The sequence below is a fragment of the Struthio camelus genome, chromosome 3 (genome assembly GCF_040807025.1).
Source record: "Struthio camelus isolate bStrCam1 chromosome 3, bStrCam1.hap1, whole genome shotgun sequence".
Taxonomy (NCBI): domain Eukaryota; kingdom Metazoa; phylum Chordata; class Aves; order Struthioniformes; family Struthionidae; genus Struthio; species Struthio camelus.
Genome location: NC_090944.1, coordinates 12,423,442 through 12,438,955, shown reverse-complemented (window position 1 = coordinate 12,438,955; position 15,514 = coordinate 12,423,442). Strand labels below are relative to the sequence as shown.

At 42.8% G+C, this 15,514-nt stretch overlaps 1 protein-coding gene across 2 annotated transcripts in view; it reads left to right on the top strand.

Moving 5' to 3' along the window:
• The first annotated feature begins 9,765 nt into the window (after nucleotides 1-9,765).
• TFAP2D (transcription factor AP-2 delta) overlaps nucleotides 9,766-15,514 on the top strand; it is a 55,285-nt gene continuing 49,536 nt past the window's right edge. Inside the window, exons 1-3 of one of the 2 annotated variants that reach the window (XM_068936968.1) lie at nucleotides 9,766-9,804; nucleotides 10,703-11,200; nucleotides 14,739-14,799. In XM_068936968.1, coding sequence (XP_068793069.1) covers nucleotides 9,766-9,804; nucleotides 10,703-11,200; nucleotides 14,739-14,799 — 598 coding nt within the window. Of the gene's footprint in view, nucleotides 9,805-10,275; nucleotides 11,201-14,738; nucleotides 14,800-15,514 lie in introns of those variants that run through there. The other variant, XM_068936966.1, reaches the window with a different exon arrangement.

Below are 15,514 nucleotides of genomic sequence, written 5' to 3'. Positions count from 1 at the left end.
CTTGTTTCAGTTGAGTACTTTGCTGAATGGGGTCAGTGAGCTATAGCCCATTGTCTCTAAACTGCTAAGTGTATTGTACTTCAATTGCAGTCATTTTATTGTGCAATGAAAAATTGTTGAATGTCCATGTTTTGTTTACTGGTCTGCAAATAATCATTTCAAAAAAGCCTGGCAATATGAATGAAAGGAAATTACTTCTGAAAATCTCATATTAGGCAACAGTTTAGAAACTAATTAGGCTGTTCTTAGTTTCTTAGTACTAAAAACACAGTTTTTAGTACACATATGTACATCAATATAATGGTGGAAGGAAGGAAGGAAGGGAGGGAGGGAGGAAGGTAGGAGGGAGGGAGAGAGGGAAGGAAGAAAAAGGAAAAGGAAAAGGAAAAGAAAAAAGAAAAAGAAAACGAAAACGAAAAAGAAAAAGAAAAAGAAAAAGAAAAAGAAAAAGAAAAAGAAAAAGAAAAAGAAAAAGAAAAAGAAAAAGAAAAAGAAAAAAAAGAAAAAGAAAAAGAAAAAGAAAAAGAAAAAGAAAAAGAAGAAAAAGAAAAAGAAAAAGAAAAAGAAAAAGAAAAAGAAGAAAAAGAAAAAGAAAAAAGAAAAGAAAAGAAAAGAAAAGAAAAGAAAAGAAAAGAAAAGAAAAGAAAAGAAAAGAAAAGAAAAGAAAAGAAGAGAAAAGAAGAGAAAAGAAGAGAAAAGAAAAGATTTTTTTATCATGATTTTAAAAATGTAAGAAATGTTTTTCAGCTCTCCAACTATGAAACTAACATTTTAAAATACATATTTTAAAAATCATTTTCTAGGGGACATTATTGCCTTATTATTAGCCTTGTTCTTCTTATATTTTAGGCACAATACAAATCCAAATGCTTGTTTAGGGCATTTTCCACAGCCCATTGAATTCTGGGGAAAGAGCCCCATTAACTTAAGACGATCTTTGGATCAGATCTCTCACGCAAGGGAGCTCTAGTCTTTTATAGCCTGACCCCTCCACCTTTGCCAGCGTGCTCAGGCCCATGGAGGTCAAGGAGACAACTGGCTTATGCACGGATTACTGGTGCGAGCAGAGGCTGCAGAATGGGGCTCACAGTGAGCTCTATCAGCACGTTCGTTATGACTCCTCTACTAGCAATTGTCAGGTAGTGAATTGTGTCTCCCCTACCAGAGATATCAGATCTTTCAAACAAGGTCTTATTTCTGGAGGAAAAAAAATATTCTTTGCCAAATGAATTTTAATGCTCAATTTTAAAGTAATAGAAAATCCCAAAATCTCTTGATTTTATGCATGAGCTATTATGATCAATTGGGAAATTAAAATATGTTTTTAAAGCATAAATACCTATTCCCTTGGTGGAAACTTATGTCTCTAAAGTAGCTGGCTTCAGTTTTGGGGATACATCTTATGCATTTTAATAGCAAATGCCTGAATATATAGTGGTTTCTTTGCAGCTACCCAGGATTCTTGGGTCAATACAAGTCCCATTTTCAAATACGTTAACAAATATATGTGTTCAGTGAAAATTATATATTACTTAACCTAAATACAGATTTACTTGAGCTATTCAGAGTAATTCCAGGCTCTTGAGGAAAGAATGTCTTTAAAATATTAATACTATTACACCTCATTTTAAAGTGTTAAGGCTATAAATTAAGCGTAAGGGGTAAAAAATCCATGAAAATGGATATCCATGCAGGTGCCCAGGTGGAAAAAAAAATTGAAAAAGCTGTCAATACTTGACTCGTGAGTTGAGGACACAGATAGCCTTATCTTTAAATTTACTCTTTTAAGTTTGTGATACAATCTTCACATTATTTAAACATATAGTAGTGCTCTGTGTTTAATTAGGTAAGGAATCTTGCTCACTATTACTGCCAGTGCATTAGTATATGAGCACAGTGGAGTATATTCAATAATCCAAAGAACCTGACGCTGTATTATTTATTGGAATGTCTGCATTAATTATGGATGATTCTAATATAAGGTACATCTTTAATACATCACAGTCTACAGATGTTTTCATTCTCCACTACCAGAGAGAAGTTTAATGATAAGATTTTGCCTCAAATATCGAAAGGCATCCTGAAAATAATGTGCATAATGTCGTCTTAGCCTGTTTCTGAATAGGGACTTTTCTAAAGACATGGTTTATCTAGCTACGTGTAGTAGAGTTTGGCTTAAGATTGGCCTGTGAACTAAGTCTGGCAACCTCTGCAAAAAAACTATTTTAATTAGATGCAGTAGTTAGCTGTCAAGTTTCCTATTTTATCATCCATGTTTTCCTCCGGATAGCAAAATGTAAGGTTGTGTTGACCACTTCCAACGAACTTCAATGAACTGATACAAAGTCCCTTGTCACACATGCAACTTTTCCTGTTGCCTTTATTGAGTATGGATATTACTCTACATCAGTGAGCAGAAATATCCCATACTACTTCCTAGAGTGCTTCCCACAGAGTAGGCTGTGTAACTTTTCTGCAGTAGCTAGCTAGCACAAGAAAAGGAGAAAAAAAAAAAAAGAGAAAATGCTTTATATGTTTTGAAGAAACCAGAATATTTTAAGGAAAATTATAGATTTTTATCAGACAGCTTACCAAAGTGTAACTAGCAGGAAAGGATAGTTCTGCTATAGTTCTGCTAACTCTATCTTTTTCCACTGTTTCATTCTGGTCCTGAGAAACGACCCTGTTGAAACTCATAAGCTTTTCCACAAATTGTTGGCTCTAGAAAAAATAGGTTCAAATCTCCACATCACAAGAAGTGGAGCAAGGATTTGAAGCATGGCATGTTCATGTTCAACTCACACACCTTTGAGGCTTTTCACTGTCATGTGGTTTTCCAGAACCAGGTTTCACTCTGCTCTGCTACAGAACTAAATTGCTAACCCCATCCCATTTCACGAACTCAGGTGATTATATTTATATTTTCTTTTATTATTTTTCCAATGTGGGATTAATACTGAAAGTAGCTCACGGCAGCAATATTGCTGGGTACATCATAGCAAAAGCAGTTACAAGGTATGATCAGAGCAAGAAAACATGCTCTCATAATTTGGGGGGGGATGGGGAAAGTATTATCAAGGAGAAAGGTTCTGCAAGGGAGAACTTTTGACTTTTGTCTTGATATAAACTTGAGGGCACAAAGCATTGCTGAGATATCAACGACTGCTTCTTTTCCAGAAGCTCTCAATCACTTAGAAGCAAAGAGGAAATGACTGGAGAGCTACTGCTGTGAGGGAAGGCAAGGCTCTCACATTAGAGCAATTTAAGTCTAGTGCGGCCTGTAATTATAACCAAATATTCCCTTTCAGAACAACAAAACACACAGAATATGGCAAATCTGACAAATCATTAGATAGGCAGGGAAAACAGAAGGAGAACTTATTAGAGTCTCCAAAATTGTCATCAATCTGTTACCCACAGCAGTAGCTACCCCGAGGTGGCCACAAAATCATCAAAAGCATTTAAGGGTGAAAATGGTAACCTGCATGAGGCAGGTGGATCAGATAGAGAGAGAAGACCTCTGGGAAGATTACCTAATGAAGGGAGGAACATGTAAGAAATATGAGAGCAGCTAAGTTGAGGAATGAAGGAATTCCACAAGAAAGCAAGATAAATAAAGTAATAAGGTATTCTTCAAGTGCAGAAGAGGTCAATAGAAAATAAAAATCGCCTCTAAGAGATGGCAAGAGCAATTGCCAGAAGAGGTGGCTTTTTGCTGTCACGAGAAGGCTGGCAGGAGGGAGGGGGGCTTTGTATTGTCTCAATGTTTGCAGAAGTGGAGAGAGGACAGCTGCCACAGCCAGGCATCATATTCGCCCCTAAGGGACGCAGTAGAGATGCTGGAAGAAATTAGGAACGTGGCAGTAAAAGGCACTGGCAAAACTACAGCCGTGTGTGAAGTTTGGAAGGAAGGAAATCCCAAAGGTGAAAGAGTGGAGCCAGCCTGGCCTTTCTGATTCAGGTGCCTAAAGGAGAGAGAAAAAGCTGGTAGGCATCTTGAAAACACATCAGTTAAAATAAATGCCTTAAAGCAGGAGCACGTGAAAGACCAAGACAAATTTTAGGCTATTGTCAAGGAGAACCAGATGGAGAGGCCTCCGTGGAGTCCATACAGCCCAAGCAGTGATGTAGGAAAGGGCCCTAGGCAGGAACCCCAGCAGGATCTCCCCACACCTACAAGCCTGAGCCAAGCGGGGCCGCTCTCTTGGGGTCTGGCTGAAGAGCGAGGGAAGATGGGATGGGGCACTAGGCAGCTTAGTGAGTTGAGGGGAAACAGGGACTAGATGGCAAAAACGTTGAATGGGGAGCACAAAAAAGAAAGGAGCAGCTCTGTTTAGTAAGTAACCCGGTGGTGTAAGGGAAAAGGTGCTTGAAGGAGAAAGCAAGGAAATCACTTCCTAAGGACAGCCATCACAGGAGTTACTAGAATTAACTGGACAGAGATGTGGTCTGTAGACCCACAGCCTCACTTGGTCAGCAACAGGTAGCAGCCAACAGAGAAGAGAGAAGCTAAGGAAAACGGGAATGGGGGAAGTGAACCCTCACTGGGGACACTAATTTCTCATTGACCCTTATCCTAACCCTCTTGGAGGAAAGGCCCTTGATGAAAAGCACAAGGAGAAGGGCCAGGGCAAGGAATGGATTATCCCTACCAAAAGTCCAGGTTGGCTGGAAAGTCATAGTACAGTGCAGCAGTGGTGAGCTCTGCTCTTCCCTCCTAATGCTTGCAGAGTGGTATGAATGGCATTCACTCCAAGTGAGTATTGGCACTTTTTTTGCAAGGCAATATTGATCAATACAGACTGCTTTGAAGCCATCTCCTCTCTCCCTTTCCCACTAACTGTGCATGATGCCAGGGACCTGGCTTGAAATACAGCTGCCCTTGAGTTTTCATGAAAGTCTCAGCAAGCAGGACATTTTGCTGCCATCAAAGAAATGACTGGAGACACCAGTTATCCCCTTTAATTTTCGACTAATATATTTACAGATTTTTAATTGCTTGCAAATCCATTTTCTCTGTCCCATTATGTTGCCTTTCAGCTGTTGTGTTGAGGCAGAATATAAATTTGCAAAAAGGAAGAAACATGGTGGTGGGCATCAGAGAAGTTAGCTCTGCTCAAAGGGAAGGGGAAAGGGTTGATTTTTGCAGTACCCTAGGGCTGGACTTCTGTGCCCATAAGCTTGAGTTGGTGAAACCTCCTTCAAAACTTCCGGCACTTGCTGCCCACAGCAGCCTGTGAATCTTCCTCTGTCCTTTTTCTCCTCCTTGGAAGAGAAATAAAATGCATGGCTGTAACTTGTGGCTCAAAATGATTTTTAAAGGAGAACAAGAGAAAAAAAAAAAAAAAACAGTCTTCAACCTTCCATAAAAGCTATTGCTGTGGTACCTTTTTGGTCACCCTGGGATGTTTGTATAGTTTAATCTGTTTACCAGTCTGAGGTTGTCTCTGCCGGTTTGGGTGAGTGGAAAAGTAGATACATAGGCAGGTAAGGAGATGCAGGCCTGGAAGCAGAGGTGGATGCTCAGTGCGTGCTTGTGGGGGGGTTAGCAGCTCCCGTGGCCTCCCCTCCATCCTGCAAAGCACCTTTGGGCTCCCAGAGTTTTCCCTGCAGGTGAGCTGCAGGGGAAGGAGGGCAGAGGGGCCCATTTTCAAGTTTCTGCCCTCTGCCAGACATGAGTGAGAAGTTCAACAGCCGGCAGGGAGCAGAAGAACTAGAAAAAGCCTTGCGGGAGTGGGGGGGGGGGGGGGGGGGCAAGGGGGTCGACAACAATAGACCTCCTGCAAACAATGGGGCAGGAGCCCGGTAATGCACAAAGGCGGTTTGCCTTTGTTTTAGGCCGGCTGAGTTTCCCCAAAGCTCACAGCCTCCAAACTTCGGGAACTGCAGAGGACAAAGGGGGAAGAAAATATCTATTAAGCAAAAAGCTGGCCACTGAAGAGGGACTTTTCTGTGGGTTCTTGGCACAAAAGCGTTTCGGAGTGGACCCTGCTCCAGGGACGTCCTGGCACTGCAGACTCCAAGCTCCTTTTGAAGACCTGAAAGTCCCCGAAAAGTCACCAGGAGTTTAGGTCCAGCAAGGACCAAGCTTTGGTAACTCTCAGTGAAGAAGTAAGCTCTTAATTAGGAAAGAAAATAAACAGTCATAGGGCGGCCAGCAGAGCAGGAAGGGAGAAGCAAAGGGGTGTGGAGGAGAAGTAACTTCAGGCTGGTTTCTAAATTCTGGGGAACATTTTTAGCTCAAACACAAGGTGAATGAGCTCTGTGAGTCCAGGGAGCCAGACATCAGCCCAGACTCTGTACCTGCAGCAGCACCAGCCGCTCTGCACGCTTCAGTGAGCTACCAGGGAAACGGAGATGATCCCAGAGAGGGAGCTTTTTTTTTTTTTTCCTTCCAGCAGTCCAGTCAGCTTTTCCCAGCCTTCTTTTCAAAGAAAAAAAAAAAAAAAAGAAAAAGAAAAAAAAAGAAAGAACCGTTGTAGCCCAGGAGCAGAAGCAAACCTGGAGCAGGGGACCACGCTGGGGTAAACAACGTGCCCAGCCACAATGAAACTCAACGCCAAGTCTGTCTGCTGTGACCATCAGCTTATGGCGCTGGTTGGAAAACCAGAAAGCTCCCAATTAACTTTCCTCAAAGAATTTCGTCGGGAGCAATTAATAAGTGCTCTGCAGTTTGACTCGCTTTATTAATTGGATTGAGGAGGGAGGGTGGGGGAGTTAAAAGCACGCACAACGCAAACGGTCTATATGATTTTTAGGGGCTGCAAGCGAAGCTAACAGATGGAACTGACCAGTAACGTGCATATGGCAAGCCGGGTTTCGTATAAACTTTCCCCCAAACAAAACCATTTTGGTGGCTTTGTTGTTGTTTGAAGCGAAGTTAGGGCTCCGAGCTGGCTGGTGTTGTGGCTGTGGGTTTGTCTGGGTCGTGCGTGCGTGGGGAAGGAGGGGGGGGGGGGCGGGATTGGGAAAAGGGAGGGAGGAGAAAGGCCGGGGAAAGGGGGGGATTGCTTGCAAAGACAGGTCTCTTGCAGCCTGGTGATGTCCTGGCAGCTCGGCAAGTGAGCTGTGAAGGCACCAGCCCCCGGTCCCGGCGGTGCCTCCCTGCACAGCCTCAAGCCTTCCCCGCAGGGCTGAACTGCCCCTCCGAGCCACCACGGAGGTCCCGGGGAGGGGAATAAAAAGCACCAAAAAACTAGCAGGGTTCAAAATACGGGAACTGGGCCCCGGTCCTGATCCCTCCTCACCCACCTCCCCTAATTTTCCAAATAATTAAACAGAGGGATAAAGTGCCCTGTGGAGATGATTGCTTTCCTCCCCGCAGGGAAGGGGGTCTTTTCCCTGCGGCAGGAGCGTGCACTCAAGATGTCTCAACTTTTTTTGTTAGGTCTAAGCCGTCCTGTTTGAGCCTGGTCTGGCTGCAGGCACCACTCGCTGGACTCCAACGGAGTGTTTGGAAGAATAGACTGCGCCTATTGCTGCGTGTTTATTTTCTCAGCCGCCATGATCTTGAGGGGTCCCAAACAGAATATGAACTTGGAAGAGTTCCTAGAAATTTTTAAAATACATTTTGGGAAGAAATATTTGTCATTTCACTAGCAACATTAGAACAATCATTGTAGGAAATCCAAATGAAAAGAAGTAAACAATTCCTTCCGCTTTTCCTTCCTTCCTTTCCTTCCTTCCTTCCTCCTTTCCTTCCTTCCTTTCTTCCTTCCTTCCTGCTTTCCTTTCTTTCTTCCTTTCTTTCTTCCTTCCTTCCTCCTTTCCTTCCTTCCTTCCTTCATTCCTTCCTTCCTTCCTTTCTTCCTTCCTTCCTTTCTTCCTTCCTTCCTGCTTTCCTTCCTTCCTGCTTTCCTTTCTTCCTGCTTTCCTTCCTTCCTTCCTTCCTGTTTTCCTTCCTTCCTACTTTCCTTCCTTCCTTCCTTCCTTCCTCCTTTCCGCCTTTCCTCCCTTCCTTCTTTCCTTCCTCCCCCCTCCCCCATTATCCTCCTACTTCCCTTTCTTCATTAAGAAGGGGAGGAAAAACCACAGCTCTGTCAAGACGAGCGCCCTAATGCAGCGCTGGGGAGGTGGAAAGTGTTTGCTGCTGACCCCTGTGCACGCCTGGATAATCGCACTTTTCCATTTCAGACAATGCATTTCCAGTCTAGTCGTGTGCCTTTGTCCATTTGTATAAAGAAAAGAGGGCTGAATGACAGGTCCTGTTAGCCTGCATGAACAGATACCAATAAACCCTCCCAAAACCTGGATCTTAAAAAAATAAAAAATAAATAAATAAAGGGGGGGGGGGGGGCGAGAGCCACATGCCTATTTGCCTGCGGCTTATTATTAAGACACCTTCGCAGCTTAAACACTTAAAAGCGAAGCAAATTAAATGGCAATTAAAAGCAAGTTACACCCTCTCCCTATCTCCAGGCTTTATCATTTGTGGAAGCTAGCCCTCAAGCAGAGCCAGCCCGGCGGGAAATGCCATTTGGCCAGGCGCCGTCCCCGAAGGCGGGTACCGCGCCCAGCCCGCGGGGGCGGGCGGCGCCTCCGCACCCCGCGCAGCCCCGCGCAGCCCCGCGCAGCCCCGCGCAGCCCCGCGCAGCCCGCCGCGCCGCGGGCAGCCAGCGCCCGCGGGGCCGCGCGCACCTGTCCCGGGCTGGGAACTCCGCAGCCCCAAATTAATAAGTAACGCGAACCCTCAGGTCTGCAACGCGGTGTTAACGCAGCCTCCACCACTGACACGTATCGGCACTTACCAGTTTTGACGGGAATATAGCTAAGATGCTCTTCAGCTCACCCATTCCCTTCCTCTCCCCCCCCCCCCCATATAGATACAACTCTATAAGTCTATATGTATATTATGTATAATTCCATATAATATGTCGCTGCACTGATACTTTGTGATCTCACCCTAGTTTTATGTTTTGAAAAAGCTATTTAAAGAAGCTTGGAAGAGAGCACATTAGGAAGCTTTACAAGCAGGTTGGAGTGTGGGGTGGACTTAAATTCGATGTAAATTCAAGGGTAAAAACAAAAACAAAACGAAAACAAACCACGGAGTTTTCCTTTGGAAAAAAAATACAGTTAAACAGACACACATACAAATGTGCATTCTTAGATTCTGGTCAATATTTAAAGCGGTATAATCAACAGGAAGGAGCACTTACCTATTGAAAAGGACGGTTTTAATAATATATATTAATATATATAAGCTCTATGTCTTCCCAATAAAATGTATACAAAATACCCCTTTCGATCAGATTAGCTCCCATATTAGCCTGGGTAAGAAAAAGCATTCTAAAGAGTGGAGGAGAAAAATGTATAAAAATGTTGAAAGAACCTACAGTTCCTTATTAGGCGAAGATACAATATTTATTCCTTGTCTCCTGGGATGAAGCTCCTCTATCTATTGTCCTCCCAGTTCTCAGTGCTGATGCTTAATTTTCAAAACTTCTATATTACCAAGGGACCTACGACATCAGCCAAAGAAATACCCAGCAAGTACAAAATCTGATCCAGGGAGCAGCTTTTGTGCAGAGGGAAAATTTTGTTCCTACAGGTTTTTAAGGAGGTGCATGGAAAAGCGAGAGATCTGATCTATGCAGATACATTGCAAATTCTCTCTGTCTGTAGAGATTTTTTTCTAAAAAAAATTGGGGAAATACACGAACTTTGGATTTTTTTAAATTTTGTTTTTATTTTTTTTTAATTTGGAGAGGGGAATTTTATCCAGAGTTTTTTTCTTTTTCTTTTTTTTTTTCGGAGAACCAAAAAATGTCAACTACCTTTCCAGGTCTCGTCCACGATGCAGAGGTATTTTGTGTGTGTGAGAGTGTGTGTGCGTGTGTGCGCGCGTGTGTGTGTATGTGTGTGTGCGTGTGTGTGCATATGTGTGTGTGTATGTGCCTGTGTGGTTGTTTCCATTTTTTTTTAAATCCATATTGGACCGTTACATTTAATTATAATCCGGCTTCAGAGATAACTTAAAGAAGTATAGAGAGAAAATTCGTTATGACATCTGTCGCCAGAAAGGGCAACTCATTACCACGTTAAAACCGTTGCCAGAACGAAAATCAGAATAATACCCCTAATAATATAATGAAGTGGAGAGAAATCACCAGCTCGCCAGGAATAGGGAGTTCTCGCTAAAAAGCAGGACTCCCCTTTTCTTTCGAAGCACAGGAAAAGGAGGGGGGGAATTTTGGATCTGATTCGTTATTTAAAAAAGAAAGAAAAATAGGGGTTCAAAAAAAAAAGGGAAGGGAAGGAAGAGAGAAAGGCGAGCAGGCGGCAAAGCTTTCTCAATGTGTAACGCTCTAACATAGGGACGGGACTTGTGTGTATTCTCGTTAGTTTCTTCTGTTTGATGACTTTTTGTGTCAGCCCCAGATACTACAGCTGTGATCAGGAGGTGGATGGATAGATGGATGAACGGACACGTACATAGATAGATTTTTATTTCAGTGCGTGGATTCCTTTCGCTTGACGGTATTAAGGGCAGCCTGGGCTGTTTATGATTTTTTGAACAGACCTTTATGGCACCAGCCCAAGGTAGGAAAGGAGCTTTTGTTGCTGGGGTTGCAGCTCGCAGGCTTAGACGCTTCTGAAGGGCGAGAAGCGATGCAGGACAGCGTGCTTGGAAGACCCGCACCCGGGGTTTTAAATGACAAACCTCCAGTTTTTGGGTCTTCTTTTCACTTCTTCCTTTCAGATACGTCACGATGGATCAAACAGTTACCGCTTGATGCAGCTGGGATGCCTGGAGTCTGTGGCCAACTCGACCGTCGCCTATTCCTCCTCTTCTCCGCTCACTTACTCTACCACGGGCACCGAGTTCGCCTCCCCGTACTTCTCCACTAACCACCAGTACACCCCCCTGCACCACCAGTCCTTCCACTACGAGTTCCAGCACAGCCACCCGGCCGTCACCCCTGACGCCTACTCCCTCAACTCCCTGCACCACTCGCAGCAGTACTACCAGCAGATCCACCACGGGGAACCCACCGACTTCATCAACCTGCACAATGCGCGGGCGCTCAAGTCCTCCTGCCTGGACGAGCAGAGGAGGGAGCTGGGCTGCTTAGATGCTTACCGCCGCCACGACCTGTCTCTTATGAGCCATGGGTCCCAATATGGGATGCATCCAGATCAAAGACTCCTGCCAGGACCAAGCCTCGGGCTTGCAGCCTCGGGAGCAGACGATTTGCAGGTAAATAGCGTGCGAGCTCCTTCCGAGGCACCTTCTTCTCCCCTCCCCCTGCCTCCCTCCCCCCCCCCCCGTACCCTCCCCGTTTTCCTCTGCTCAGAATAGCTCTCGTGTAGCTCATACAAAGGGAGGAAGATTCACCCCAAATCCGGTCCAGAGACCGTCCCCTTCACAATAAGAACAATAAAAAATGTGAAGGGGGAGAAAAAAGTAGTCTTTCTTGGCCAAACAAAACAAAACTCGCACCAGACTTCACGGCGTAGCTTGTGTCTCTGTTTAGACGGAGACCGTGGGATTCGTCAGGAGATTTCGGGGTGTGGGTGTGTGCATTAACCTAATCAAAGTCATTAGTAATAGGCAGAAACCAAACCATAACAAACGCGCCTTCCTGCTTTTCTTAAACTTTTCCTTTCTTTCGGCGAGCGCAGCCGTTTAAATAACTTGCACCGACATAGCAGGCAAATGTGCTAAGGAAGGGATGAAGTGGGAAAGCAGAAAAAGACAGGGCAAGAAAGAAAATCTATTTTTCCACATACATACAAAGGCAAACCTCTCATTGAACTCTGAGGCATAAAGCAGGAAAGAAATAAAAGGAAGCAAATATTCGTCAGAAATATTCAGTATGATAAAAATTCCTCGCAAAATCAGATCTAGATATTAATAGGGAGAGATACAAACAGATGAAGCTAATTTCTTCTATATATCTATCTCTCTAACCATTCATCAGTCCACCGTCTAACCTGGATCCGGACCAGTCTATTTATAAGCATCATAACCTGGCTTCTGTCCGCTCAGAAATCCTTTCCCCATCAACTAAAATTCACCGCTGGTAAACTCAGCTAGTACCTTAAATGAAAACTGTTTTCAGAATGGAAAACAACGCCCTCCTGTAAACCACGCTCATTTCGGAAAGCTCTCCCAAATCAAATGCAAACCCTCCTTCTTCCGACGAGCAGAAAAACCGTAGGCTACCAAATTTGACTGTATTTGCTGTACTTAGTTCCCCCCCTAGTCTCGCTTACAGTCACACAAAGGTCGCTATGTTGCTCTTTCCAAAGACATGTAGGAGTCAAAATCTCGGAAAATCCCGAAGTTTGTACAATTAAGAAAGCTTATTTTCTACCCTTTAAAAAAGAACTCCCAAACCCTCTATTATTTCAACAGAGAAAAAAAATACTTTTTTTAAAAAAGAGGAAAAAAATGCCAACAACCTAACAAAAATACTATCTTTTACGTCCGCGTGGAGGAAACTTTAACAATTTAAAACCTGACTTTCCATTAAAATTCACTATATGATTTTATCTTCTCTGGACATTTTTTGTTTACATTTTTCATAAGCATCTCCTTATGTTACCCCCCTCAAAAAAAAAAAAAAAAAGAAATCTGTCATTCACTTCTCAGCCCAACTAAAACCTATTTACTCCTTTTTATAACCACGTCTGCTGCTGATTTTTTTGTATCTGTACAAATTTTTTTTCTTTGGCAGGCACAAAGCCTTGTATTTTTCAAAAGAGGGGATTAGGAACGTTTGCAAGACAGCAGACAATGCCTAAGTCCCGGGCAAAAAAGCACCATAGTTTATCCAATTTTCGACTTAGTGCCATTCAACTGGTCATTTATGCAATGTCATCCGACCAAACAACACGTTTCCCTTTTTTTTTTTTAAAAAAAAAAGATTGGTTAAGCAGCTAGAGGCATATTCTTTTTTATTTATTTAAAGAGGAAAATATAAATGCATTTCTTTCGAAAATATTCATCTTTCGATCACACTTTGTTCGAAGATAAATATCTTCATTTTCTACTTACGTCTTTGTACCGAACCATTTATTTAATTTCCTCCTTCCTCTTTGCCGAAAAGAAGACAGAAGTGTATTGAGGTATCGAAAAGCTTGAGCAGTGAGAAGTTGAAAGTATTAATATTTATCTTTATGATTTAGATAATTCGGAACAAACTCGGGCTGTTGTGACTATCACCTTGGGCGTAATGGAAAGCGTTTTGGTGGCGAACAGAAATAGGACTGCACGCAAACACTTTTAAACAAAAATTGTGGTCTAACCAGTCTTCTCCCTTTCTCCTTAGTCTTTCTTTTTAAAACGTTCATCAGCATATGCCTCATTTCAAATGCAACAAATGTAAATATACTTTTCCCTGCACAGAATTTTAAGTGAATGTCCAATAGTTTCGAGGGCGGTTTAAGTCAGCCTAACAGATGCAAACAGTCTTGGAGCTGGAGTGGCATCTTTCAGTGCCCTAAAAAGATTTTCCATGGGCAACAAAGAAAACTGTCACACCTTTTCCCATCACCGCTTTAATTTATGCTCAGTCGCCAAGTTTTTTTCATATTGATTTCATAATCACTTTAAGGCAGAACACTTAAAATAAAAAAGAGCCTTGAAAAGGAAGGTCTTACAGGGCCAGCGCCAATATGGTGAAAGTGGGGGAGAGAGCCAGGACTGTAAAGGTTGTTTTGTAAAGTGGGGTTTTTATTATGCACCGACTCTCTCCGCATTTACTTAACTCTTCACGGGCTGTTGAGTAGGTTAACACCCTTAAAGGCCTCTTTCATGTCCAATACCTCGTTTGTTTGTAAAGGAAAATGCGTCTTTAACACATTTCCACAGGGCAAAGATTTAGGTTTGGTTTGTTGTGTTCTTTGTAACCCCCAACATAAGGAATACCCAAAGAAAACCCAACCCTTTCAAGTCTTTTATGATTCCAATAAAAATATTTATGAAGGAGGGCGAAGATCTCAAAATAATAAGAGTCATAACAGGGGAATAAAGAAGGGGGCTCTGTTCGGATGTACAGCAGAATCCGTAGGCAGGCTTTGGGAGGGTTCTTCACGCCATACTCACATATATGTGCCTGTGTATCTGTGTATACTTGCATGTATGCACAAAGATGCATATCCTTCCCCACTTACGGACAGACAAATGCGCCGATAGACGCGTATCCTCGTCCCCATTGTCACTTTCCTTGACTTTGCATAGCCGGCAAAGCCAATAGCTCTTCTTTGTGTATTTCTACTTACACTTTGGAAGTCGGTATATACGTGTGACTAAACATATATATTTAGATGTGAACATATATATATATATTCATGTATGTAAACACACAGATATAGGATATAAATCTGTGTATTTTTAAAGTTTCTGCGTGCCAAGGCACATGTATTTATGCGACTGCAGGGCGCGTACATATCTGCAACGTCTGAACATACTATTCTCTCAAGAATACTTGTTTGTGTCTCTATCCTGCCATATAACTGCCGACCTATCTCCTCAGTCCAGGAGAAACTCATATTTAAACGACAAAGAAAGTCAAATTATTCTGCGTTTCATTGGGTGGAGGTAGACTGCAGGATGGCGGTGTGTTTTCGCGTTTGAATTCGATAAGAACAGTTGTGTTTTTCCAGTTCACCTTAACTATTGTTCCTGAGCGAGCCCTGTGACGATGCAAAAGCAATGTGATCTGTCTGTGGGTTTCTGTATCTGATTTTTTCTTTCCTTTCTTTCCTCTTTTTCCCCGTCATTACTTAAGAGCTCAGTGGAGGCCCAATGTGGACTTGTACTGAACGGGCAAGGAGGTGTGATAAGAAGAGGTAAGAGGTTGCAAATACTCATGTCTCTATATTTTTTAAACATAAAAAAGCCCTCTTTTTTTTTTTTTTCTCGCTTCCATCTGCAACTGTTTAGGGTAGTTTAGATTTACTGATGAAATACTGATAATTTGACGTTTGACAGAAGCATGCCCAAGCTAGCTTAGAGCGCGTCACATTTCACAGTCTATTCGCACTTTACAAGTGATCTGTTCCACGGGATAATCCCGCTGAATCCAGAGCTCTCTTGTCTCGTTTTATCGTTCTCCTCTTAACCGAGTTGATCCCTGATAGTGAGTTTCATAAACGTGTTCCCTGGTGCAGGGCTGTTAAATTGGCAGTTTGATCTCGTGAAGGGAAAGGAAAAAGCTTTTTTTGGAAATGTGGTTTCAATAATGCTACAGGCCAGCGTGGAACCCGCTTTTGACAGTGTCACTTTATTTGATACCATCTGTTAGTGAAAATATCTGAAGTGGAAGTTAGAGGGAAGATTTGAACTCTTACTCAGTTCTTCAGCATTTGGAGCATTTGAGTCTTCTGAAGGTTTTGTTATTATCATTATTCACTATAAAGAGGAACAGAAGTAGTCTAAAGGCCTAACATAGTGACATATTCTAACAAGCTTAAAATCCGTACTTTCATTCACAGTATAAAACGAATAATGCGGTCGAGGAGAGGCTACTTCGGGGTTCAGCCTCTTGGAACACACTTTTCTCCC